The 20,866-nt window shown below is 41.1% G+C and overlaps 1 protein-coding gene across 3 annotated transcripts; it reads left to right on the top strand.

Moving 5' to 3' along the window:
• Positions 1-121: 121 nt before the first annotated feature.
• On the top strand, positions 122-20,398 carry IQCB1 (IQ motif containing B1). Of its 3 annotated transcripts, none has more exons than XM_068407686.1 (14): positions 122-200; positions 733-1,020; positions 1,850-2,012; positions 3,686-3,815; positions 6,070-6,163; positions 7,183-7,282; positions 7,647-7,819; positions 10,470-10,582; positions 11,676-11,785; positions 16,638-16,777; positions 17,208-17,356; positions 17,818-17,946; positions 18,327-18,483; positions 19,582-20,398. In XM_068407686.1, the coding sequence occupies exons 2-14, from the start codon at positions 903-905 to the stop codon at positions 19,809-19,811; spliced, it is 1,806 nt and encodes a 601-aa protein (XP_068263787.1). In that variant the 5' UTR covers positions 122-200; positions 733-902; the 3' UTR covers positions 19,812-20,398. The 3 variants fall into 3 exon arrangements, with proteins under 3 accessions (XP_068263787.1, XP_068263786.1, XP_068263788.1); XM_068407685.1 differs by lacking the exon at positions 122-200 and adding an exon at positions 229-333; XM_068407687.1 differs by lacking the exon at positions 122-200 and adding an exon at positions 352-463.
• Positions 20,399-20,866: the final 468 nt, after the last annotated feature.

Here is a 20,866-nt window from a genome sequence, read left to right as displayed (position 1 = left end):
GGACACGCCTCCTCTGGCCGCATAGGCCACGCCCACTCGCGCTTCCATAGGCCGACGCCAGCGGAGCCACCTCCCCTTCAAGAGGCGCGTCACGGGCAGCGTGAGTTTGGATTGGGCGGCGAGGCGTCCCTCTGTAGATTTCCACGAGTGGAACTGTCGGATATGCAAATGACACCCTCCTCCTTCAGGAGAGAGCTCTGGTTGGTGGAGAGCGGCCGCGACCACGCAGCGGGGAGAGGGGGAGGGGGAGCGGTCGGGTTAGAGCCGGCGGGTTCGGTTTCCAACTACCCCCCCCCCCCCCTCGCCCCGGATTGGGGGAGCCCCCGCGTGGCGGTGAGAGGGGTCGGGGGGGAAGGACGGGGCTTCCCTCAGAGCGTCTGTGGCGGCCCCGCTCGTGGGGACCGCGGGCCCGGCGGCTCTGTGACATCGCGACCGCCGCCGGCGGAGGCCGTGGGGTCGTGAGGTGACTCCGGTGGGAGAGGGCACCTCTCCCTCGCCGCCCTGCTGGCGGGCAGCGCCCTTCCGCGGCCCCTTTCCCCCCTGGCCCGTGGCTCAGGTGATGCTGGCGGCCCTCAGGGAGGCCTCTGGTGCTGCCCGCCCCGTGGGGCCTCTCTGGGGCTGCCCTGCCGGAGCCCTGCGCTGCCGGCAGAGCCAGTCCCGCTGCCCGCGGCCTCGAGAGGCAGCGTGCGGGAGCGTGGATGGGGTTTCCTCCATGTTTGTTTCCTTCCTCAGGGGGAGACCTGCAGCCCGAGGCGCGGAGCAGAGCGGGAGCTTCCAGCTGATGGTGGAGGAGCTGGAGGTCTGATGGAAGTAGTGGCTTAAGGACCCCACGCCTGCACTGAAACAATTAAAAAGGGAAAAAGGCTTGAATCGATGGTATTGCAGGCCTCTCTCTGCTTCCTATGGCCAACGCGCCCAGCGCGGGGCTGGCAGCTGCGGATCCCCGGGTACGGGCCTTAGCTGCTCAGGTCACTGAGAGCAGAGAACAGGACATCCCCCTGCTACTTCTGAAGTTAAAGGGTAATTAATACCATTTCTAAAATAAAAGGACGAGGTAATGAAGTACAGACAGTTCTTATTCCTTCTGCCTCCTTAAATACAGATTTTTCTGAATATTTCTGGCAGGGCTGGAAACCCTGTAAGGTTGATAATAGGGCTTTTCCTGAGTGGTGTTGGGTGGCATTGGGCTTGGCAACAGTAAGGAGGAGGAGCAGGGGAGCAAATGGAGAGGAAGTCTTTTCTCCCTCTCAGCTGTCACTGTGTTTCTAAGGCTCTGCTAATGTGGGCAAGGATCTTACACTTGGTCAAATCATTTCTCCCAGTGCTTTTGGGTAGAGAGCCAGAGTGGTCATCAGTATTCAATTTTTAAGTCGACATAGAAACGCAATTGTGAGCTCCTGTGTGACTCCCCCCGTCTTCCCTTCTGCCACATAGCCACTGCTCATAGGAACAGTAGAAACAAGTTAGGTCCTGTTCTAAATTGGGATGTAATTATAAGGAAGCTCTATGTTTCACAGTGGTTGTGGTTTTATCTGGCCTAGGAAATTCATACAAATGGGCTATATCCCAGGTAATGTATGTTTTACTACTAAAAGTGTAATGAGAAAATGGAAACCTAAGTTTAGCTATCCTTCCCAATTGTCATATAATATCTTAACAAATGGATTGTAGCTGTAGCGGTGGAAAATGCTGACAAAATATTTAATGCTTTTGTTAGCGCTTTTAGAATTACCTTAATCCTGGCTCAGTGTATGCATATTCCCTCTTACGTTTTGGAAAAAGAAAAAAAAAGTCTTCCACACGAGAATCTTACGCTTCTCTTTGTCTCCCTCCTGCTTTCTTCCCACAGGAATTTTAAATAGTGCTTCCTTGGGATGTGAAGAATCCAAAAAAATTAAGCAAGATATATACGATTATGATCTTACTCAGTACTGCCTGCTGGTCCTTAGGCAAGACCACTCTCGGCTGCGTGGAGGCTGGGCTACTGCTGCCCAGCTAGCAGAGATACTGAGGTACAAAAAAATTGCTAAGAAGTTTTCTTCTTGTTTTCTTTCTGGCCTTTCATCTTGCTCTTTTTCTTTTCAAGCTGTAATACATTGGCTCCCATCCAGAACAAGGCTTGTTGTTCAGGAAAGGCCAGGGTTAAAGTGCAGGGAGCAGTCAAGAGCAGAGGGGTCAGGCATAGCCTAATTGGTTCTGTTTAATTCATTCGCATTGTGTTTCATTGAGCTGGGTAAACTGTTTGGTGGGAACAGTTTTTGTGTTGGCTTTACCTTTTTTTTTGTGAACAGTACTCATCAGTGTCACAGTCCTTACCCAGTAATTGCTAATTTTGAATTGCAGTTATTTTAAGAAGTTTGTTTACTTAGATTTCATCTTGAAAAAATCTTCAGCCTGATTGACTCACAGCTTGGCTTGACTCTATTTAAACATCTATTTACATATCTATTTAATATACCTATTTTAAATATCTATTTACATTTTAAACATAATAGAGGACGCAGTTTATACAGAGTAGATAGCTTGATGTGGTGATACTGTGAGAATGGCATAATTAAGTTCAATTCCTAGCTAGTAAATAAGACAACTTTAAACTCAGATCCCCAGTGATCCAATCTCAGTTTTCGATATTGGGAAAAATAATAAGTTTTACATTTTCCCCAAGTTGTACTTGATTTTGGCTTAACTAGGGAGCAAAATTCTAAGGCATGAAGCAATTAGGCAACCATCTCTTATTTATGCCATATCTGCAGTATGAATTTTTAATGCCAGGAATTTCACTAAGAGGTGCAAGATTTATCACCAGGGTTGTGTGATACTTAAATCATCCCCTATCAGCTATTTCAGTTTGCAGAGAATACTGAAATTTATTTTAGCTATAAAAATGTCCTTTTGTAACTAGGTGAATCTCAGCTTCATGCCTAGCATTTGCTTTCCAAGGGCTTTGGTAAGCAAAGCTTTACGTGTGTGCATTCACAAAAAGCTAACAAAACCTAGATAAGATGTCAGGAAACAAAATTTATAAAAAGTTAGAAAGGCTCTTTTGTTGCACTATTGTCAGTGCGGAGTACAGAACTGAGAAACTTCCCAGTTCTAAAACGTGCAGTTTCTTGTAAAAAGTCTTACAGAAATGACCAACATGTTTGCAGTGAGTAAATAAGAAAAATGAGATTTGAAGAACTGATTTCTAGCCCACATGTATTCCTCAGTTAGAGGAAAGTTGTAGACAGAGTCACTGAAGATTTTGTGGTAAGTAATATTTTTTTTATACGTATTTTGGTTGCCTGATCTGCACCCCCTTCATTAGGTTTCCTTTCTCAGGTTTTTGTCTACCTTTCTATTTTGCCTTTCTTTTCCTCTATGACCATCAGAGCCCTTCCCTAGCACGTGGAACAAGCCTGAACAGATCCTACAAAGCTGAAGGAGAAAGTGCCTCGGATAAGTTTTAAACTGACACATGCTATAATAAGTAGCAACATACTTGCTCTTCTCAGCCTGACAGTGATTCCTCTGCCTTTTGAGGCAGCTACCTTGGAGCCTGTCACAGCAGTTAGCTGTTGTTCAGTGTTGAATTGTCCCATGCCAGTGAAGCATTTCTTCTCCAATGACGATGTGACATTCATTCAAAGCTGTTTAAACAGGCCCTCGACTATTCACGTTGATTATTTTTTTTTCCCTATTTCAGTCATTGTTGTGTAGGACTAGAGGTGAAAGAAGATCCTGAGGAATTTTACAAGAAATTCCTTCCTTCGGCTATAGACAACCTGCTGGTTTTGGGAAGACGCTTGCAAGCACGATTTATCCGAGCAATCGAGGTATTTAAATTTCATAGTTAAAAGAGCAGAGAACCTCTGTAAACTTTCCAGGGTTACGTATTGTATAAGTAGGATATTATTCTAGGAACACGGTATTATGAAAATTTATTTTCCAGAAGTTAAAGTAGTTTTTCTTATGCCTTGGAGCTTTGAAACTGAAATCTGTCATTGTGGAGCATTCGGTCCATTACGTGTGCACAGCTAGTTTGTTACCATGGGTTTGTTTAGAGAATTGGGCTACTACTTTTTGGAAGTTTTAAAGGCAGGGGGAAGGAATGCAATGATAAGTAGGACAGAAGAATTAGAGCAGTGTGATAGAAAAAAATGCCTTACAAAAAGCAGCATCCCAGTCACGGTGGTGTCTTTTTAACTTTGCATATAATTAGTTCAGTCTTTGTAATGGCTCTGTTCCCACTGCTTTATTCAGCTTTACAAAAAAGGTTTAGGAAGTCTTAAGACTTTAAATCAGATTTGTTGAAGTTTTTTTTGCCATACAATTTCTGCCGTGAAATTGGAAAAAAATTCCAAAAATGCTCACTGCTTTTGAAGCTGCGCGTTGGGAACCCTGAAGGCAGACTTTGTGAATTTGTAGATTTGAACACTTTCTCCCATTGCTCTCCCTCTTTGCAGAGAAGAAGGGTTTTGCCCAGCTAGGTTCCCTCATGCTTTTGAAGCATTCTGAGTTCCAGAATCAGAAAGGAAAAAAACAACAAATGAAACCCACGAATAATTTAAATAACCAACCAAATAACATGGATTCCGGTAGTTTCTTTTTAATGTCCCCCTTTCCCCATAGTATCTCACTTCTTGGCACGCTGGCTTCTTGCACTTAGTCTAAGTTTTCTTACGGAGTATTGTGATGGACACCACAAGCACAATCAGTTCTCAGAAAGTATCAGCAGAGTAAGGTATTTTCTGTTAGTTCAATACTTTAGAAGTGCATTTAGTGCTGAAGAAGGAAGCTTCCTGAATGACATCCCAGGAGACTCAAGTCTTATCCGCAATATGTAATTTCCCCCACACTTTCTTATTATGTCTCAGCCTACATGCTACTTGAGTCATGCTTGTGGGCAAAGATTTCTTTTGAATGCAAATGCAGTCTACATTATAATTCGTACTTTGGCTTTTAAACCTTGTGGTCTCAGAGGTGACTGGGCACCCAGACTTGGTGCTTGCTCAGTGGAACTTTGGAAATCCCACTCTACCAATGGAGATTCATAGTTTATTCTGTCCTCGTTTGCTTTTTGTACAAGTCTTTGAAGTCAAGGGAAGCGCTGAAATAGCTTTCAGAAACTGACGTATTGCCAAAACAGAGAACTGATAATATTACAGCTTAACTTACTACTGTGATTTTGTATCATGTCTCATTGTCAGTAAGAACCAAATAAGAAGTTAAACTGTGACTGACGGCTGGGACTTACAGCACAGATCTAGGAATAGGCTTTCCAGAGTTTCATTTGTGGAGGCTCTATTAATGTGGGAGATATCAGGCCAAGTGCTTTACAATAACATTTGTCAGCAATGTAGTACTATCAAAAGCCCCTTTGCTGTCCTAGACACCAAGATTTTACATTTCCAGTGCCCTGTGGCTCACACCTAGAATACAGACTCTAGACTGTGCGTCTGTGTGTGTGTTCACATGTTAAAACCTGGATTCTTCCTGGTCATTTTTTCCAGTCCTTTGTTATCACGGGCAAGCACATAACATAATCTGTTTGGCAAACTGATCAAACTTCAGCTTAATAGTCCTTTGGTATTTGCTCCCAGACCTCCAACTAGGAGGTGCTTCTGAAGCCTCACCATGCCAGTTTTTAGGAACCTTTTCCATTTTAACTGTGTCCTTGGCCACTTTGTACCCTTTTTTTTCCTGTGCTTTAATCTTAAATAACATATTTCCCACTTTGTGAATTAAATATATGATGCATTTGTACTGAGCTATTATTTATCTTCTTAGCCCTCCTATGCTATCAAATATTTTTTAAGGAGTAAACAAGACTTCTCTCTCCCTGTCAGGATGTTTTCAGGAATGGATGCTTTTTTTAGTATGTTTAGAGTTTGTTGGTGGATCTCTGACCCTGAAGGACTCAAGTTATTTTTCTGACTGGTGTTCCTACAGTTTCACCAACCTCATCTGGGAGTTTGATGGAGTTTTGGTCTCCAAAGCCCTGAACCATACAAACCTTCCCACTACATCAAGCTGAAGTCCTCAGTGAAGATAGATACATACACATGCTTTTATTTCTCTTTTGTTTAGGATGAAGAAAAACAAGATTTTTTACACTGGTTCCAAACAGTAACTGATGCCATCTGCTGGCTGTTCTGTGGGCACGTTCAACTAGCAGCGTGTGGTAAGGGAAAAGTAAACCCGCAAAACACCTGAAAATTTATTTATGGCAACTACAGGTATCCAGAATCACTCTTAGGCTAATCTCCACCTAGTTTTCTAAATTGGCATAGGTGTTAAATCAATCTCTTAAAATAGTCCACTCAACAGAAACAGCAATACCTGAAGTGGAAAAGATCCACTAAAGGGAAATACTAAAGAGTTCCCCTCTAACCTTTCAGAGAGAAACATTAAAAGTGTTTTCATGTAATTTCCCTTTGTAGTTCTACACCTTAAAAAAATCAGGTTTTTTTTCTATTAAGATATAGTTGATCTTTTTACCTATGTGATCATCATATGCAGAAATTTGACCAGAGTATATTGCTGGCCCTGAAAAGTGGATAGACTTGAAAACAGATTTCTGAAGTTGTTGCCATGCCAGAAAATTTTACAAATATCTGACAAGCTTCACTATACACTTCTGACCAAAATAAGCTTTCGATTAAACGAATGTTAATGACACTGATTTTACAAAGCAGAATTTGGTTTTGTTTCTAAGGTAGAACAAAAACCACACACAGCCAGAAAAATTACTAAATATACACTGGAATAAAAAAGATGGTGCTTTAATGACATCAGTGGACTTGCATTAAATAAACCTGCTGTAACACACTGTCAAGGTTGAAGTCCTTATCTTTTCCAGATATTGTTGCCCCAGTGATAATTCCACTGTTGTAATAAGAAACTGGTACTAGTGTAACATGAAAGGTTAAAAGCTTTTATTCCATTGCAACAGCAGTGCCTGAGGGATATCCAAAGGCAGAAAAAACAGGGCTCAACATGATTTTTGGATGTTGAAGTAGATTACTGATTCCAGTAAGTTTCAGTGTAAAAATTACAAAAGAGGGAGTTTGTTGCAGAAACAGTATCTGGTTTTACTTGCTATGGTTTATGTTCCATAATGAAGTTTATTTATTTTGTGGTATTTTCATGTCCGGTTCTGATTGTGTGATTTCTTGTTTGCTTGTTTTTGTTTCTTTGCAGTACTGCAAAACGATCGCTTCCTGCAGTTGTTAATAACAGATGATGTTGAAACGGCAATGATAATGATGTCTGTTTTACACAAAATTTTGAGGGTCAATAGGTTAGTTGTTTTTATATCATTGATTTTTCCGAATTTTAAATTTAAAGCTCAGTTCATTACTACTTGGTAAAATGGAACTTTTTCATGTACAAAAATTGTTGTGGTTTTTTTTTTCCTAGTCTTGTTGTAGAAATAGAAGAAATAGCTATTTTCTTTATCTTGTTGTGAAATTGAGGTAATGGAAATCAGTTGATTTAGAACAGTAGTACTGCCTGGATCAGATTGCTGGTCCAGCTAGCGGGGTATGGTGGCTTCCTGAATGCCTGACATATCTAAAAATAAGTCAGTGTTAAAAAGCTCATAGTTTGTAATTAACACTTCAATTCTGTCCTCCCCGCCTTTTTTTTTCTTCTTCTTTTTAAAGTTCTGTCTTGCTTCAGGTTGATGAAGAGACCCTTCACTCTGTTTTGGATGAACTTATTTATAAGCTTTCATCTACCACCAATCCTGTCATAGGAAATGCTGCTACGAAACTGCTGTTGTTGGTGGCAAAATTTTGCAAGCAGCTTGTGAAGTTGCTCACAGCTCGCTACAAAGGTTTGTAAACATGCACGGGAACAATCACTCAGCCTCCTCTTACATTCACTGTGAAAATACAAAGATGGAGGTTTCCCATCTCGGTTCAATAACTAGCCTATACAGACGGAAACTGCAGTGCTGTGTTGGGTTTTTTTTTCCCCTTCTTTTCTGTTCGTTTTCATTGTAGTTTAAGGTGCTGCACCTCTTTCTGTTTCTTAGATTTATTTTCTGTGTATTGAGGACTCTGCATATGGCAACTTGTCTCTTAAAGCTGTTGTTTGTCACTTCCAACCTGATGGGCTTTACTTCTTTCTTTCTGCATCTTTCTTCCTGTGCAGGTTGGATATTGAGAGATCCTAGTAGCAGGGTGCCTGTACTGCCAGGGTAAGAGCTGTGTGTCAGACATCTGCCAGTGTGCTAAGAAGCACACCAATCCAGAAGCATGAAAGTTTTACTTAAAGCCAACTTCTGACCCTGGCTGTTACAGGTCTGCTCATCTGGTGCTTAACAGAACAGGTGCTGTTCTGTTACTGAGGAGCTGACTGTCTTTTGACAGCCAAGTGATTGGAATGAACTCTTTCCAAGAATTCATGAAATGAATTTATGGTTTTGTCTTGATGCCTTTAGATGAGGAGGCCGAGTATGCATATAATGTGCTCTATGTTATTCATTATTAATGAGGCGTCCCATGTTTCTGTCTCTAGCCTAGCAGGGAGCTCCAGGAAACCCCTTTGTCCTTTGTCATGCCCGTGGAGACTAAGAAAGAGGCTTTGATGTTTGTTATCAATGGTCAGAACTACTTGTGAGCAGCCTCAGTCCTTTGGTGACAAGGACAGTAAGAAGTGGGTATGCCAGACAAAAAGGTCCAATTCCCTTTTTTACGCTTGTGCTGACTACTTATTAGGTAGTACCAGCCAGATAAATTTCTGGACCAGATGGGCAGCTTTGCCACCTTTTTACTTACAGAATTGAGAGAGGAGGGCTTCCTCTTGGTGGGAAATTAAGTATAATGTGCCTAAGGCTGGTATCACATTGCAGATTCTTGTGAAGCTGCTGTGATGGTCTGATCATCCCAGTTGTAGAATGCTGGCTTGTCTGAAGAGGTGGAAGTCTCCATCAAAGGATTATGCTTCATTTTGCTCTAGAATCACAATGCCACAGTCATTTAGAGACTCTTCATCCCTCTTCTGTACATGTTTCCTGTTTCCATTAAGAAAAAAAATAACACACTTTTCCTGATTTTTTTTGGTTTTGTTTTTTTAAGTTAGAGTCCCTATGTTAGTTTTCATTCAGGCTTTGGAATCCTTTAGGTAGTTTGAGGAACAGCAGCAACAAAGCAAGCATTACTGTATTTCCACCATCTGGCCATCTCATTGAAGTCACTTGGCTTCACAGTGGCTCAGAGCTGTTGCCAGTATGAGGTACTTCAGGGTAAGCTTTCTGTCAGTAAAGACAGCCTGCTGGAGGTGAGGACATCACCTGAACCTCACATCTCCAAGACTTGCACAGTCTTTACATCGGGTTTCCAGGAGGGCCTAGTCTTTTTGTCTGCATGGGTTGACACATCCAAGAGGCACACTTGAGGTGCTCTCTGTCAGTAGCTGAAAGGTGCATATGGCTGTGTAGTCTGTACAGAACCTGGTAGATGGTTGCATCAGACCCACAGGACTTCTGTGAGGGAGCTGCCTTGTGTAGCCAGGCTACATGCTTTTGCAGAGCTCAGGCAGCCTTAGGGCACCCAGTGACTCCATTTGGACTCTCACCTCTCTCTCCCCTCAAGTGTGTAACCATCATCGGCTTTCCAGAATGGTGCATGTGTGATGGAATAGAGGTGTCATTTCTGTTTGCATGAAGGACTTGTGCTCCATATCCAGATCCTGTAAGTATATATGAGTGTTGGAGTTGCCCAGTGTATGAATATGCTCATGGACCATGACTTGAAGATAGAAAAGTTACTTGCATCTGCAGTTTTTCAGGAGGCTAACCAAACATGTGTCTACTTCCTGCCCTCCTGCCTTTTCCCTCCAACTCCCTGCAGAACTCTCAAGCTCTGGGATTTGTCTGATACAAAGCTAAAAAGCATGTGTTTCTGTCTACTTGTGTCCTGTGTTGCAGCACAGGGACTGTGTGTGTGTTGTGGGGGCAGCACAAGTGTGTGCTTTTTAGCTACTGCAAACCTAAAAAGCTATTTTGTCTCAGGGATTGGATGCACATGTACTCACAGTTAGACTATGCTATACAGATAAGACATCAAAGAATTCCAGTTATAAATAAATAATTTTTATTACGAAAAATATGAAAGCGGTGCTAATAAAACCTCGCACTTGCATGGTGCTTTACATCCTTTTAGTACCTTACAATGAGTTACTGATAAGACACTGAAAGTACATTGATAATTTAACTGCCAGTTATGTAGACGCAATAGATAGTGACTTGGACATACAAAATTACAATCACTGTATAATACTCCTCTGTGATGGAGCACCAGATATTCATTGGTAATGTTCTACATTGAAATTCAAAGATCACTGATGGTGTTCCGCTCCAGTGTAGTGTTCCTTTGCACATAGAATCAGATATGATTTTTTTACTTGAAAATTGTTAGCTTGAAATCCTGAAAAGAAAAATTCACCTTAGCAGTATCACATACTTCTTCTCTCTCTCTTAGGATTAAAAGGGCTTTTAAGTAAACAGTGGACTGGCAAAGGATTTGACAGGGATCTCAGCCAACTCTTGGACCTGCTGTACTTGGAACAATCCAATGGAAAAGGAGAAATGCAGGTGCTGAAGTTTAAAGAGACTTTTGTATGTGAAATCTCAGTTACGTGTGGTTTATTTATCTTTAGAATGGATTTACTCTGTCACTTTGATGAAGCTTTTCAAAGGCTGTGTTATTTTTTCACTATATTAATGGATTTTTCAGGTTTGTATTTATTAATTTTTTTTCCCTTCATCATTTTTGAAGACATCAAGAAATTGTCCAGTGATTAAGGTATGGGATTGTGACTTGAGAGATTAATTTTATGTTGCAGATTCACCATAGATTTCTATACAACCGTAGGGGGAAAAAAAATTAATTTAGTTTTGCTAACAAAAATAACGGTATCTGCTGTTCTCACATCAGTGTTACAAATTTAGATCTGTGAACTCTAGGCAGCATTTTCATAGAATTAAGTCATATAGAAAAAATGTTCAGTAAGAACACCTTCTGGGCTGTGTTCCCAATAAAAGAGACAATGTGTGTTTTATGAACTTCATACCAAAATTTTACATGCAGGTTTCTCAGAGACAGTACTTTAAAGGAAATCAGAGTTATGTTTGTAGAGACTTGCTTTCATCTTCAACAGAGCAGGGTGTTTTGTATTGTGGGGTTTTTTTTAAATCCACTTAAGAATCGAATTGATTTTTTTTTCAGATTTATTTCATTTCAGTGACTTCTGATAATACTGCAAATGTAACATTTTCCCTGCTGCTAATGCTCCAAACTTGTCTTTCTGTCCTCTCTAGTGTAGGTATTTTGACTGAATCACCATTTGAAATACCAAGTGCTTCAGGTGTTTTAAATACAAATTTCTAACATTGATTAATGCAGCTAATATATATTTTAGATTTGTGCTGTAGATTCATTTGTTTACCACAGAGAGCATTGATCTAGATGATCAGATTAACTGCCTTTGGAGCAAGTACAGGTTTCATGAAAATAACTGTCTTATAGGACCTTAAATTCCCCAAGATGTTACAAATATTGAATTTTGATGCATTTGAAAACTGGTGGTTTTTGGTCAAATATTGAGATTGTTCCAAATATGCAAGCAGTAATAAAGTGGTTTTATTTGCAGAGAAAACATACTACTAACTGCTTTATTAATTTCAGAGGCAGCATCAAGCAGCTTGTATAATCCAGGCTATGTGGAGGGGATTTCAGACAAGGAAAAGGCTGAAAAAACTACCCCAAGCAGTGACCACTTTGCAAAGAAGCTTCAGGTAAACAGTATGGCTTTGTTAAAAGCACTAAGGAGAAGAATCTAGTAAGAAGGTTTGGTTTGGTTTTTCTCAGGTCACAGAGTCACAGGAAAAATTTAGGTCATCTAATCCTATCTCCTACTTTGAAGTAGGGCCAGCCTCAAAAAGGGATCCAGCTGCTCGGGGCTGCATCCAGTTATGGAGGTCTCCAAGAATGGAGATCCCACCATCTCACTTGGTCCCTGTCCTGGTGCTGCATGACTTGCCTTGTGAAGAATTCTTCCATTACAGCCAGTGGGAATTTCCTTGTTGCAGCTCTTTACCACTGCCTCTTGTCCTTTTTCTGTGTGTCTCTAAGAGTCTGGCTCTGTCTTCCCTTCCTGTAGGTAGTGGAAGACAGAAATTTGATTTCCCTTCCTTTAGCCTAAACAAGCCCATCTCTTTGCCTGTCTTTGTATGTCATACATTCCGTAGCTCTAATTGTCCCCATCTGAACAATCTCTATCCCTTCAGTTTGTCAACAGCTGTCTTCTACTGGGGGTCCCAGTAGAGTGTGGCTAATATTCCAGATGTGACCTCAAGAGTGCCGAGTAAAGCGAAATAATAATCTTCCTTGAACTGCTGCCTCTGCTTTTGCTAGTGCAGCCCACTACACAACTAGCTTTTGTTACTGCAAGGATACGCTGCTGGCTTGTGTTCAACTTGTCACCCACAGGAACCCTAGGTCCTTTTCTTTGGAGCTGCTGTCCAGGTAGTCAGTGTCCAACCTGTCCTGGTTCATGAGGTTATTTTGTACCAGGTGTAGAACTTCCCATTTGAACTTTATGTGGTTTCTGTTGACCCATTTTCTGTGTTTGTGGAGGTTCCTCTGAGTGTCAGCCCTACCCTGTATATGACAGCCTTGTTAAAGTCAAGGAAAATGACATCCACTGCTCTCCCCTTGTCCACAGAGCCAGTCACCTCATCGCAGAAGGCAGTCGGGCTGGTCAAATATGATTTGCCTGTGACAAATATATGCTGGCTATTCCCATTCACTTCCTGTCCTTCCTGGAAATAGCTTCCCTGAGGATGTGTTCCTATGTCCCAGGGCATAAATTTGGGCTGACCAAGAGTTCCTTCATTTTGATGATGCCTTTTTCCAGTCAGCTGTTCTTTCTGAAACATAAAGGTAATGTGATGCCAAGATGAGCTGTTGCACTACAGATTCTTTTAGCAGAAACATCCAAACAATGTGCTTTTCCAGCAGTACCAAACTGCCACTTCTGGTGCCAAAAGCTCCAACCGTCCCTTTCCCAGCTGCCAAACTTCTCCATGAAAAAACTTACTTCTATGATGCTTTTATATGTTTTCAGTGTAAAAAATTACGGCATATGGAAAACTGAATGCTGTAGCATGGGATTGCACTAAATAGCACTAGAAGATGATGTACTGGTGGTAGAAGAGTTAACAGGTTCACAGTTCACTTGACACAAAATTTCACCCTAAATTGAATGTGGGGCATTCAATTTAGCCCTGGCGTTTCCAATCTGCCATGCCAGAGTGCTACAGAAACCAAGGATCATAGTGCTTGCTCAGTATAGTGCTTGCAAGACCTTGTTCTTTATTAATATTTGAAATCTTTGACCCTCAGAAGCGGAGTCACTTCAATGACGTAGAAATAGTATCCTCTGACTTGGAGCACCACAGAAGAATGAAGCTATGTAAATAATGCTTGTCTTATTTGAAGTAGAATTTCAGCAGTGATGTTAGCATGTTAGGCTAACTCTTTTGAGAAATTTAGTGTGAATTTAACATAGGTTAAGGGATCTAAATTAAGTTCAGACTCTACAGCAGGTTTCTTCAACCTTTTTTTTTGCACATGTTGAGCACTACCGTGCCAAAACTAGATCTTAGAAATCAATTAGTCAATTCACACTGCATTATGATCAGGTTGTTAGAAAGCAGGCAGTTATGATTTTTTTTCTAGACTGCCATTAAGATATTGGACTATCTAGTGTGTCATCTTCAAATTCTGGAAGCTTTGCAGGGTAAATGTGTCCATTGAGGGCCACGAGCCACGCCAGCTTTTGTGCTGAAACACCAAGAATGACATCCTTGTCACTCCTTTTTACTCCACCATACACTTTGAGCCAATGTTTCTTCCCTCATCAGGCACCTTGCAAGCCTGCAAGCCAAAATCATAGCCTAGAAAACTTGGATGATGGGCTAGGACATAACATGGTAAAGCAGACGGGAGAGGGTGGCGAGGCTATCGGCAATCAACAAGCTCCTTTTCTTTCTTATGTCGTGTTTTTAGTATTGTAAGCATTAGTATGTGCCTCTGAAGTACTTCTTCAGTCATTTAAATGGACTTTTGAATGTGTTTGTTTAATATTGAGAGGAATGGAAATGTATTAATGTCCTTACAGTTCTGTGTTCATGGCTCAGTCAGTCCCAATGTACTGAGTACGATATAGTAACTGTACAGCTCCAGTGTTGTTTTTTTTCTAAGTCAGAGCTGGTGTTAGTGTTATGCTGAAAAATAGTGTTTGGACTACTGTAAGCATGACTTTAGGAAAACTTTCAAGAGGACTTTTGAATTTTTAACAGTCAGAGTTTGGTTATATTCACAGATTTATTTTAGAACAAGTATGGTTAAATGCAGCTGAGGTTGAAACTCCAAACTCTGCTCACCTGCAGCTGCTGTGGAAGATCTTAAACTCTGCAAGTTATAAACTTCTGAAACTCTGTGGTTTCAGAAATGTCTCCTCCGTGAATGTTAAAGCCTGTAATCTCTCCTTGAAGTTAGTTCAGTGTTACATAGCTAATTGTAGAACTGTTAAAATGACAATAATTTGTATTAATCATGCTTCAAAAATCAAAGCATTTTATATACATAAAGAGATGATCAGAGGGAGGCTGATCTGTGCCATGAACTGCTGAAGGAAGCTTGGATCTTACTCTATTTGTGTTTTGCTTCTGTTCAGAGGCATTTCCCCATCACAGTGTGGTCTTGTGCAAACAAATATGCCTTATCATTAGGAGGAACAGAGAATGAAGAAGAGCATGTGTTTTGCAGACTACGTGGGGAAGAATCAGTATCAAAGAAACATTTAAATACCTGACAGACACTATTGGTAGTTTCACAGATACATATCTGAAAAGTTCATGAAACATTCTTGTAGTTTTCCACCTAGTGGAGCTGATAAAAATTTCTAGGGAAAATTATTAATAGTTTTATCAAGAAAATGTCATCAGAAGTCCTGTTTCATCCTGTGACATCATTCCACTTAGAAGTATAATATGTGACTGCCTGGATTAAAATGCTAAGATTTACAGCTCTAATTTGCAGAGACGTGAGGGCTGGAAACCTCTAGTTTCCTTGAGACCATTCTGATATAATCACATATATCATGATCTGTCTCTGTAGGTAGATGTGTGGGCACGCTTCACGTCTGCGTTACTGTCGTGAAAGGATTATGGTCTCTCAGATCGTGGTGAAGGCTGTTTATCAGTTAGGGCCAGATCTTTAAATCGAGAGCATCTCTTTTACACAATAGCTTCTATCTCATCTTTCCCCGCCCAGTTATAGAGACTGAGGAGAAAGTATGGTTGGTGGAAAAACTACAACTCAGTTTATGCTAGTGATGGAACACACACAAATAACTCAATAGTACTGCGAGTCTAAAGGTACGTGACATGCAGCAATACCAAAATTACTGGACATTAGTTCTAGTCTATGCCCTTTTTTTCCCCTTTCTGGCATCTCTTATGCCTGTGCTCTGTCCATTTATTCTCTTTCCTGGTGCTTAAGGTGCTCCTTTCATTGTCCCTGTGAGCCCAGTGGGGGGACTCAGGTACTGAGCAGGCAAATGATTTTGCTGCAATAGGAGAAGAGGAGGAGTCACATCATTACCTCACTATGGGGTAAACTCATAAAGTCTCAAGTGTTAAGCTGCTAATGAGGTCAGGTCCATTGGGAGGAGAAGGGGTAGTGAAGGGAGGGGGAGCCCTAGCCCACAGTTCCTCATGCTTCACTGGGACCATGTCGAAGTGGTCTCAGTAATTATTAGTATCGATACATCAGTATATTTAGTATTAATATATTAGTCTCTCTATTAAAATGTTAGCATATATATAATTGATATACACGCTATTATTAGCTTAAACACTCCAGGGCCAGTTACAATTTTCAGCTGTCTCATCTGTGCAACATCTGCTGGGGCTTTTCCAATGCCAAGCACAGCAGGGCAACATCCCAACATCAAATTACAACAACTCATACAGATCAGGAAGAATTTGCAAGAAAATTCTTTCCTAGTGTTCTGTTATTAAAATTGATGGAGAAAATTTCCTGGGAAAAAAAAATCCCTCCAGATTTACAAAGTGAGCCTCAACAGCCAACATTCTGATATACTTTTGTAGCTGGTACAAAAGTAACAGTATGTATTATGGAAAGCAGGTGCCATGCATGCTGATGGATGCACTGGAAAAGGTGCATGCTGGAGCAGATGGCTAATGTTGCTTTACCTCTTCCCTAGATGATGGAATCAAAATTGTTGTTCTAGTTCATGCTGTCTGTGAATGTCCCACATGGAGCATCGTTCCCTTCAGGGTCCTTAGAACTTTTTCCTAAGTAAAAATATATCCTGTGATTTGATAGCAGATTGAGTGACTGTCTCAGAGTTTTTCATGGCTATAGATAGTGTGGTAATTCGTTACCTTGCAGATGATTTCTCGTTGCTTGGTGTGGTCCTGCAGCCAACAGCTGGGATGGCAGATTATTTTGTGGATTTCTTCCCTCGATGCTGGACCATTTGACACAAAGAGAAAGAGAGATGCTTTTAAGAAATGTAGAATTTGAGCTAATCGTTAATATATTTGTGTATTGCAGAGCTAAACGGGAACAGGAGCTGCATTTAAAAAAACAGAAGGAAGATGAGGCTCTAAAACTGCAAATGCAACTTCAGAGAGAGCGGGCCATGAGACTCTTTCGTGAACGACAGCTGGCCGTACTGGAAATAATCCATGCCAGTATGTTTTGTGTTAAACTATATCAGAAGATTAAACTGTCTGTGTCTCCTTAACCAGACCAGTTTCCCCAAATATATTTCCTAATCTTGCATGTCTGTTTGCACTGTAGTCTTACTGTCTCTTCTCCTGACCCAACCAATTATCTGACAGAGAACATGCTAATTCTACAAGGGCTCAGTAACTACTGATCAATGGCACAGGATCAATGGCTGCCTTCACAATGGCACAGCAGAAAGGGAGACAATTTTCTTCTTACAAAACTCCACTGCAGCTACAAGTCTCTGAGATGTGGCCCACAGCTAGTGGACCTTGGATAAAGAGGGGTTTTTAACCAAGCATTTTTGGTACTATCTAGTTTGAGGATTAAAAATGTAAATTGTTAAGAGATCCTAACCCACAGGTTATAACTGGATTTTTGTTACGTTTGTAGGTCAGGTAAATAAGTACATGGAGGAAATGGAGGGGAAATCAGCATTAACTATCCAGAGATTCTGGCGAGGGTATAGAGCAAGAAGAAATTTTCATCAACAGAGGCAATGTCTTAAGGAGTATAAAGCGGCTGTCATCATTCAGAGAGCAGTAAGTATATATACTTTGTTCTAACATTAGGTAGGACTGAATGCATTATTGCAATGCCCCAAAAAGCTCTCTTTATTCTCTTACTGTCGATGTAGCCATAATTTATTAAAAAAATATTCAGAGGATGATAGTTTAGAGCTACAAGTTGTTTAGACGAGCTAAACCGTGCATAGGTTACAAAGCCTGATACAGTCTTGTGACTAAAATATAAGAGCTGCCACTTTGAAACCTAAGGCTGGAATTTCACCACACTGCAGATGAGTCAGTAATTTCTTATGAGTGTTCGTACTTACTATTTAGCATTCATGCTGACCGTCCTATGTTGTCTTTTCAGCATCATAGCTGAATTTATGCTTTAACAGATGCAGTACTGAAACACTTTTCACTGATTGATTACAAACAAAGAGAGAAGACAAACTTCCTGTTTATGATTGTCATATTCTCATATGTTCTTTCCAAAGGCTTGTAAATTCTTGGAAAAACAAAGAAGGAGGAGACTTCTCTCTCCTTGGAAAGATCCTAAGGGACTGACTGATGAGCAGAGACTAGCTTTGCAGCAGAAGGTGGATGACTACATCAAATTGCATCCGGTCTGTTTCTTAGTCATTTCATAATTCGCATTAATGATGCACCATAAAATACTGTAGGGATGAAATATATTCAGCTTCATAAATTCTGATCAAGATAATCCGTGTGAGGTATGCATACATTAACCCTGCTTGTTTGTGAGCAAGGTACTAGGATATTGGGGATTTTAACCATTAATCTAATAAAAAGGGTCAAATCAAACTGTAATTGGAAAATTTATGAACTTGATGATGGATAGCTTTGGAGAGAGCTGCAGAGGAAGCAAAATTATTAAGTTAACAATTAAGAACAGCATTTGCATTCCTCATTTAGACATTATTCTGCCCCCAAAAGATTTAAAATAACCAGCTCCTAATGGTAACAAACTGTTATTTTCCTCCAGGCTTCCCAAATGTCAGAAGAAATGAGTAAAGAATTACATATGCAGGCCCAGGAAAAGTTGGCACAGTTCCTGTTGAGGAGCAGACTGGATCAGAGAGCAGCGCAGCGGAGAGAGACGTTACTGGCTCAGGTCAACACCGATGTGGAGCTGCTAATGAGTATGTGACTGCTCTGGTCATAGTTTTGATTACCATTTGGATTAAACTAATTGAGAGACAAAATTAGAGGGAACAGTGGTAAAGCCTCATATCAAAACTGAAATATCTTTCTTCCTTTGCCATATACCTTATCTTGAGGTTCAGGCTTTGTTAGACATTATCCAGGTGTTGCTATAGGTTAAGTATATACACCTGCTTTTCAAGGAGCAGCTTATTCTTCTGCTAGAAGTCTCTCTCTGATATGTTCACAAGAAAAGCTATGTAAAGGCATTAAAATTTCTCAGAAGGGGATCTCACACAACCTTTTCTTCTACATTTGTTTGGCTTTGTTCTGTTTTTTTGTGTTGCAAGCAAGCTGCTAGTTGAAGCACTCTCACCTCCTCCAGATAAAGAGGGAAATCTTTGAGCTATGAATTCTGAGTCATGTTTTCACTTTCTCTGGCCTGGCTTTATTTGAAACAGAATTCACTATTGGGCTATCTTAATTCCAGACAAGTAGCCTGGAGTGAAAGCATGAGAATAGCAAACTGCAGCCACCAGAGAGCACCCAAGCAGGACGAAATTCAGCAAGTTACTGAATTTCATTAACTTAGTCTGTCACATGATGTGTCACTGCAGTTCATTGCTCCCTGACCAGGCAAATCAGCAACACACTCTTAGCTGTCCTGGGTCCCCTAGGCAGGGAATACACAGTGCTGCTGCACCAGGGCGGTGGAAACGCTACACTGATCTCACCTTGCGCCAGGAGCACTGATCCAGCAGTAGTGACGAGGAACTCCTCTTTCTGTTAGGTCATAGTTTCACAAGAAGTAATTTTGGTGGATGCCACCAGTGCAGCTGAATGAAGTAGTCCTGCTTTCCTCCCTTCTTCTCCCTCCCCCCATTGTGTATTTATTTTTTCAGATTAGCCTTAATTTGGATTGCTTCTCCAGCCAGGTTTATCATGCAGCCATAAAATTGTAATGCCAGCATGGGGAAAGGAGTGACCTAGGACAGGGAGAAGTGGGAGGGTAGTGCTCCTTTTTTTTTGTTTGAAATGCTTGTAAAACCACAGCATAAGAAACAAAATACAGAAAACTCTTCTCCTTGTTCTTACAGATGCTCCAGGGTTAGCAGAGAGCACAGAAAAAGATCTTGATGTCTTTGTGAGTCGATCAATCCCTGTAGCTACCAAGGCAAGACAATCCCACAACACTATGATGAAATACACTCGCTGGCCATGGTGGAAGAAGCTTGGAGACGAGTTTGTGGAGGATGATGTCATTCCTGATGATGCCCTAAATGCAGAACTGGGAACTCTATTTGTTAGTGGAAGGAAATCCTTTTAGGTAACAGGCAGAAGAATTTCTTACTCAACCAGACTCATACCTTGCACTATGCATTCACTTGGGTGTGTTTTTAAGGAAGGAAAACACTTGAATTGTAAGACAAAGCACTGAAAAAGACCAAAGCCTTATTTTAGTGCATTTTACTTATCTTGTTAAGCATATCTTCCTGTACATCAAGAGTTAGATCCTACTGATAGTGCTGCTGCAAGTAGGATTTAAATACTGTAGTTGTAAATGAGGAGGTTTTGTAATTTGTATCACTTTAAAAGTAAGTTCATAACCTTTGGCTTTTCAGTTCTTATTCACACTTGGGTGCGTAAAGAATCATGCCATTGTAAAAGTCTGGGCTTTTATAGGAAAACATTTTATCAGGTGATGTGGTTTGAGATACAGATGGGTTCAGAACAAACCAAGACAGCAATAAGAAGTCAAGCAAGCACTAGGCAGGCTGGGTGCTTACGGTAGGGTAGAACAGCTGACTGCAGTCAGCACAAGCAAAACTCGGCCTGAGGAACCTCCACCAGCCTTTTGATAGCAGCAAGGGGAGAAAAAAAAACACTAATATTCTTGGTTTATATGTGTTTTCCTTTAAAAGCATGCGGTTCTTTCCACAGTCAATGCAGTGCATTGTAACATGGGTGCAGTCCAAACTGTTACATGGGATTGTAGCCTCAGTGTGACCATCTGGACCATCAGCTCCATCTTCTTAAACCATGCAGATGCTGTTTAATCCAGAAAGGTCTGTGACCCGGTACACAGTAAAAACCTACAGTCAAAGGCTAAAGGATGCTGCTTACCGATGTGCCCAGAAAGCAAGGAGAGCTCAAGGCTGCAGCCAGTGCCTTAGGTGCCTGCGCTATTTTTTTAGGTGAGAGGCCCAGAGAGTCTTAAGAATTAGATCTTACCGCACTGCAGAGGAGGAAAAAGCGCAGTGACTTCTGCCACTTATATGTGGGCAGCCATACTGGTTCAGCATGTTTGTTTTCCATTTTCTCTAGAAGGTTTGGAGTTGTAATTTTAGTGGAGATGAATGGAAAACAAATAAATAGAAATAG

This window comes from Nyctibius grandis, chromosome 9, assembly GCF_013368605.1.
Source record: "Nyctibius grandis isolate bNycGra1 chromosome 9, bNycGra1.pri, whole genome shotgun sequence".
NCBI classification, from domain to species: Eukaryota; Metazoa; Chordata; class Aves; order Nyctibiiformes; family Nyctibiidae; genus Nyctibius; species Nyctibius grandis.
The sequence above is the reverse complement of the archived record's forward strand: the minus strand, read 5'-3'. Positions and strand labels throughout refer to the sequence as shown.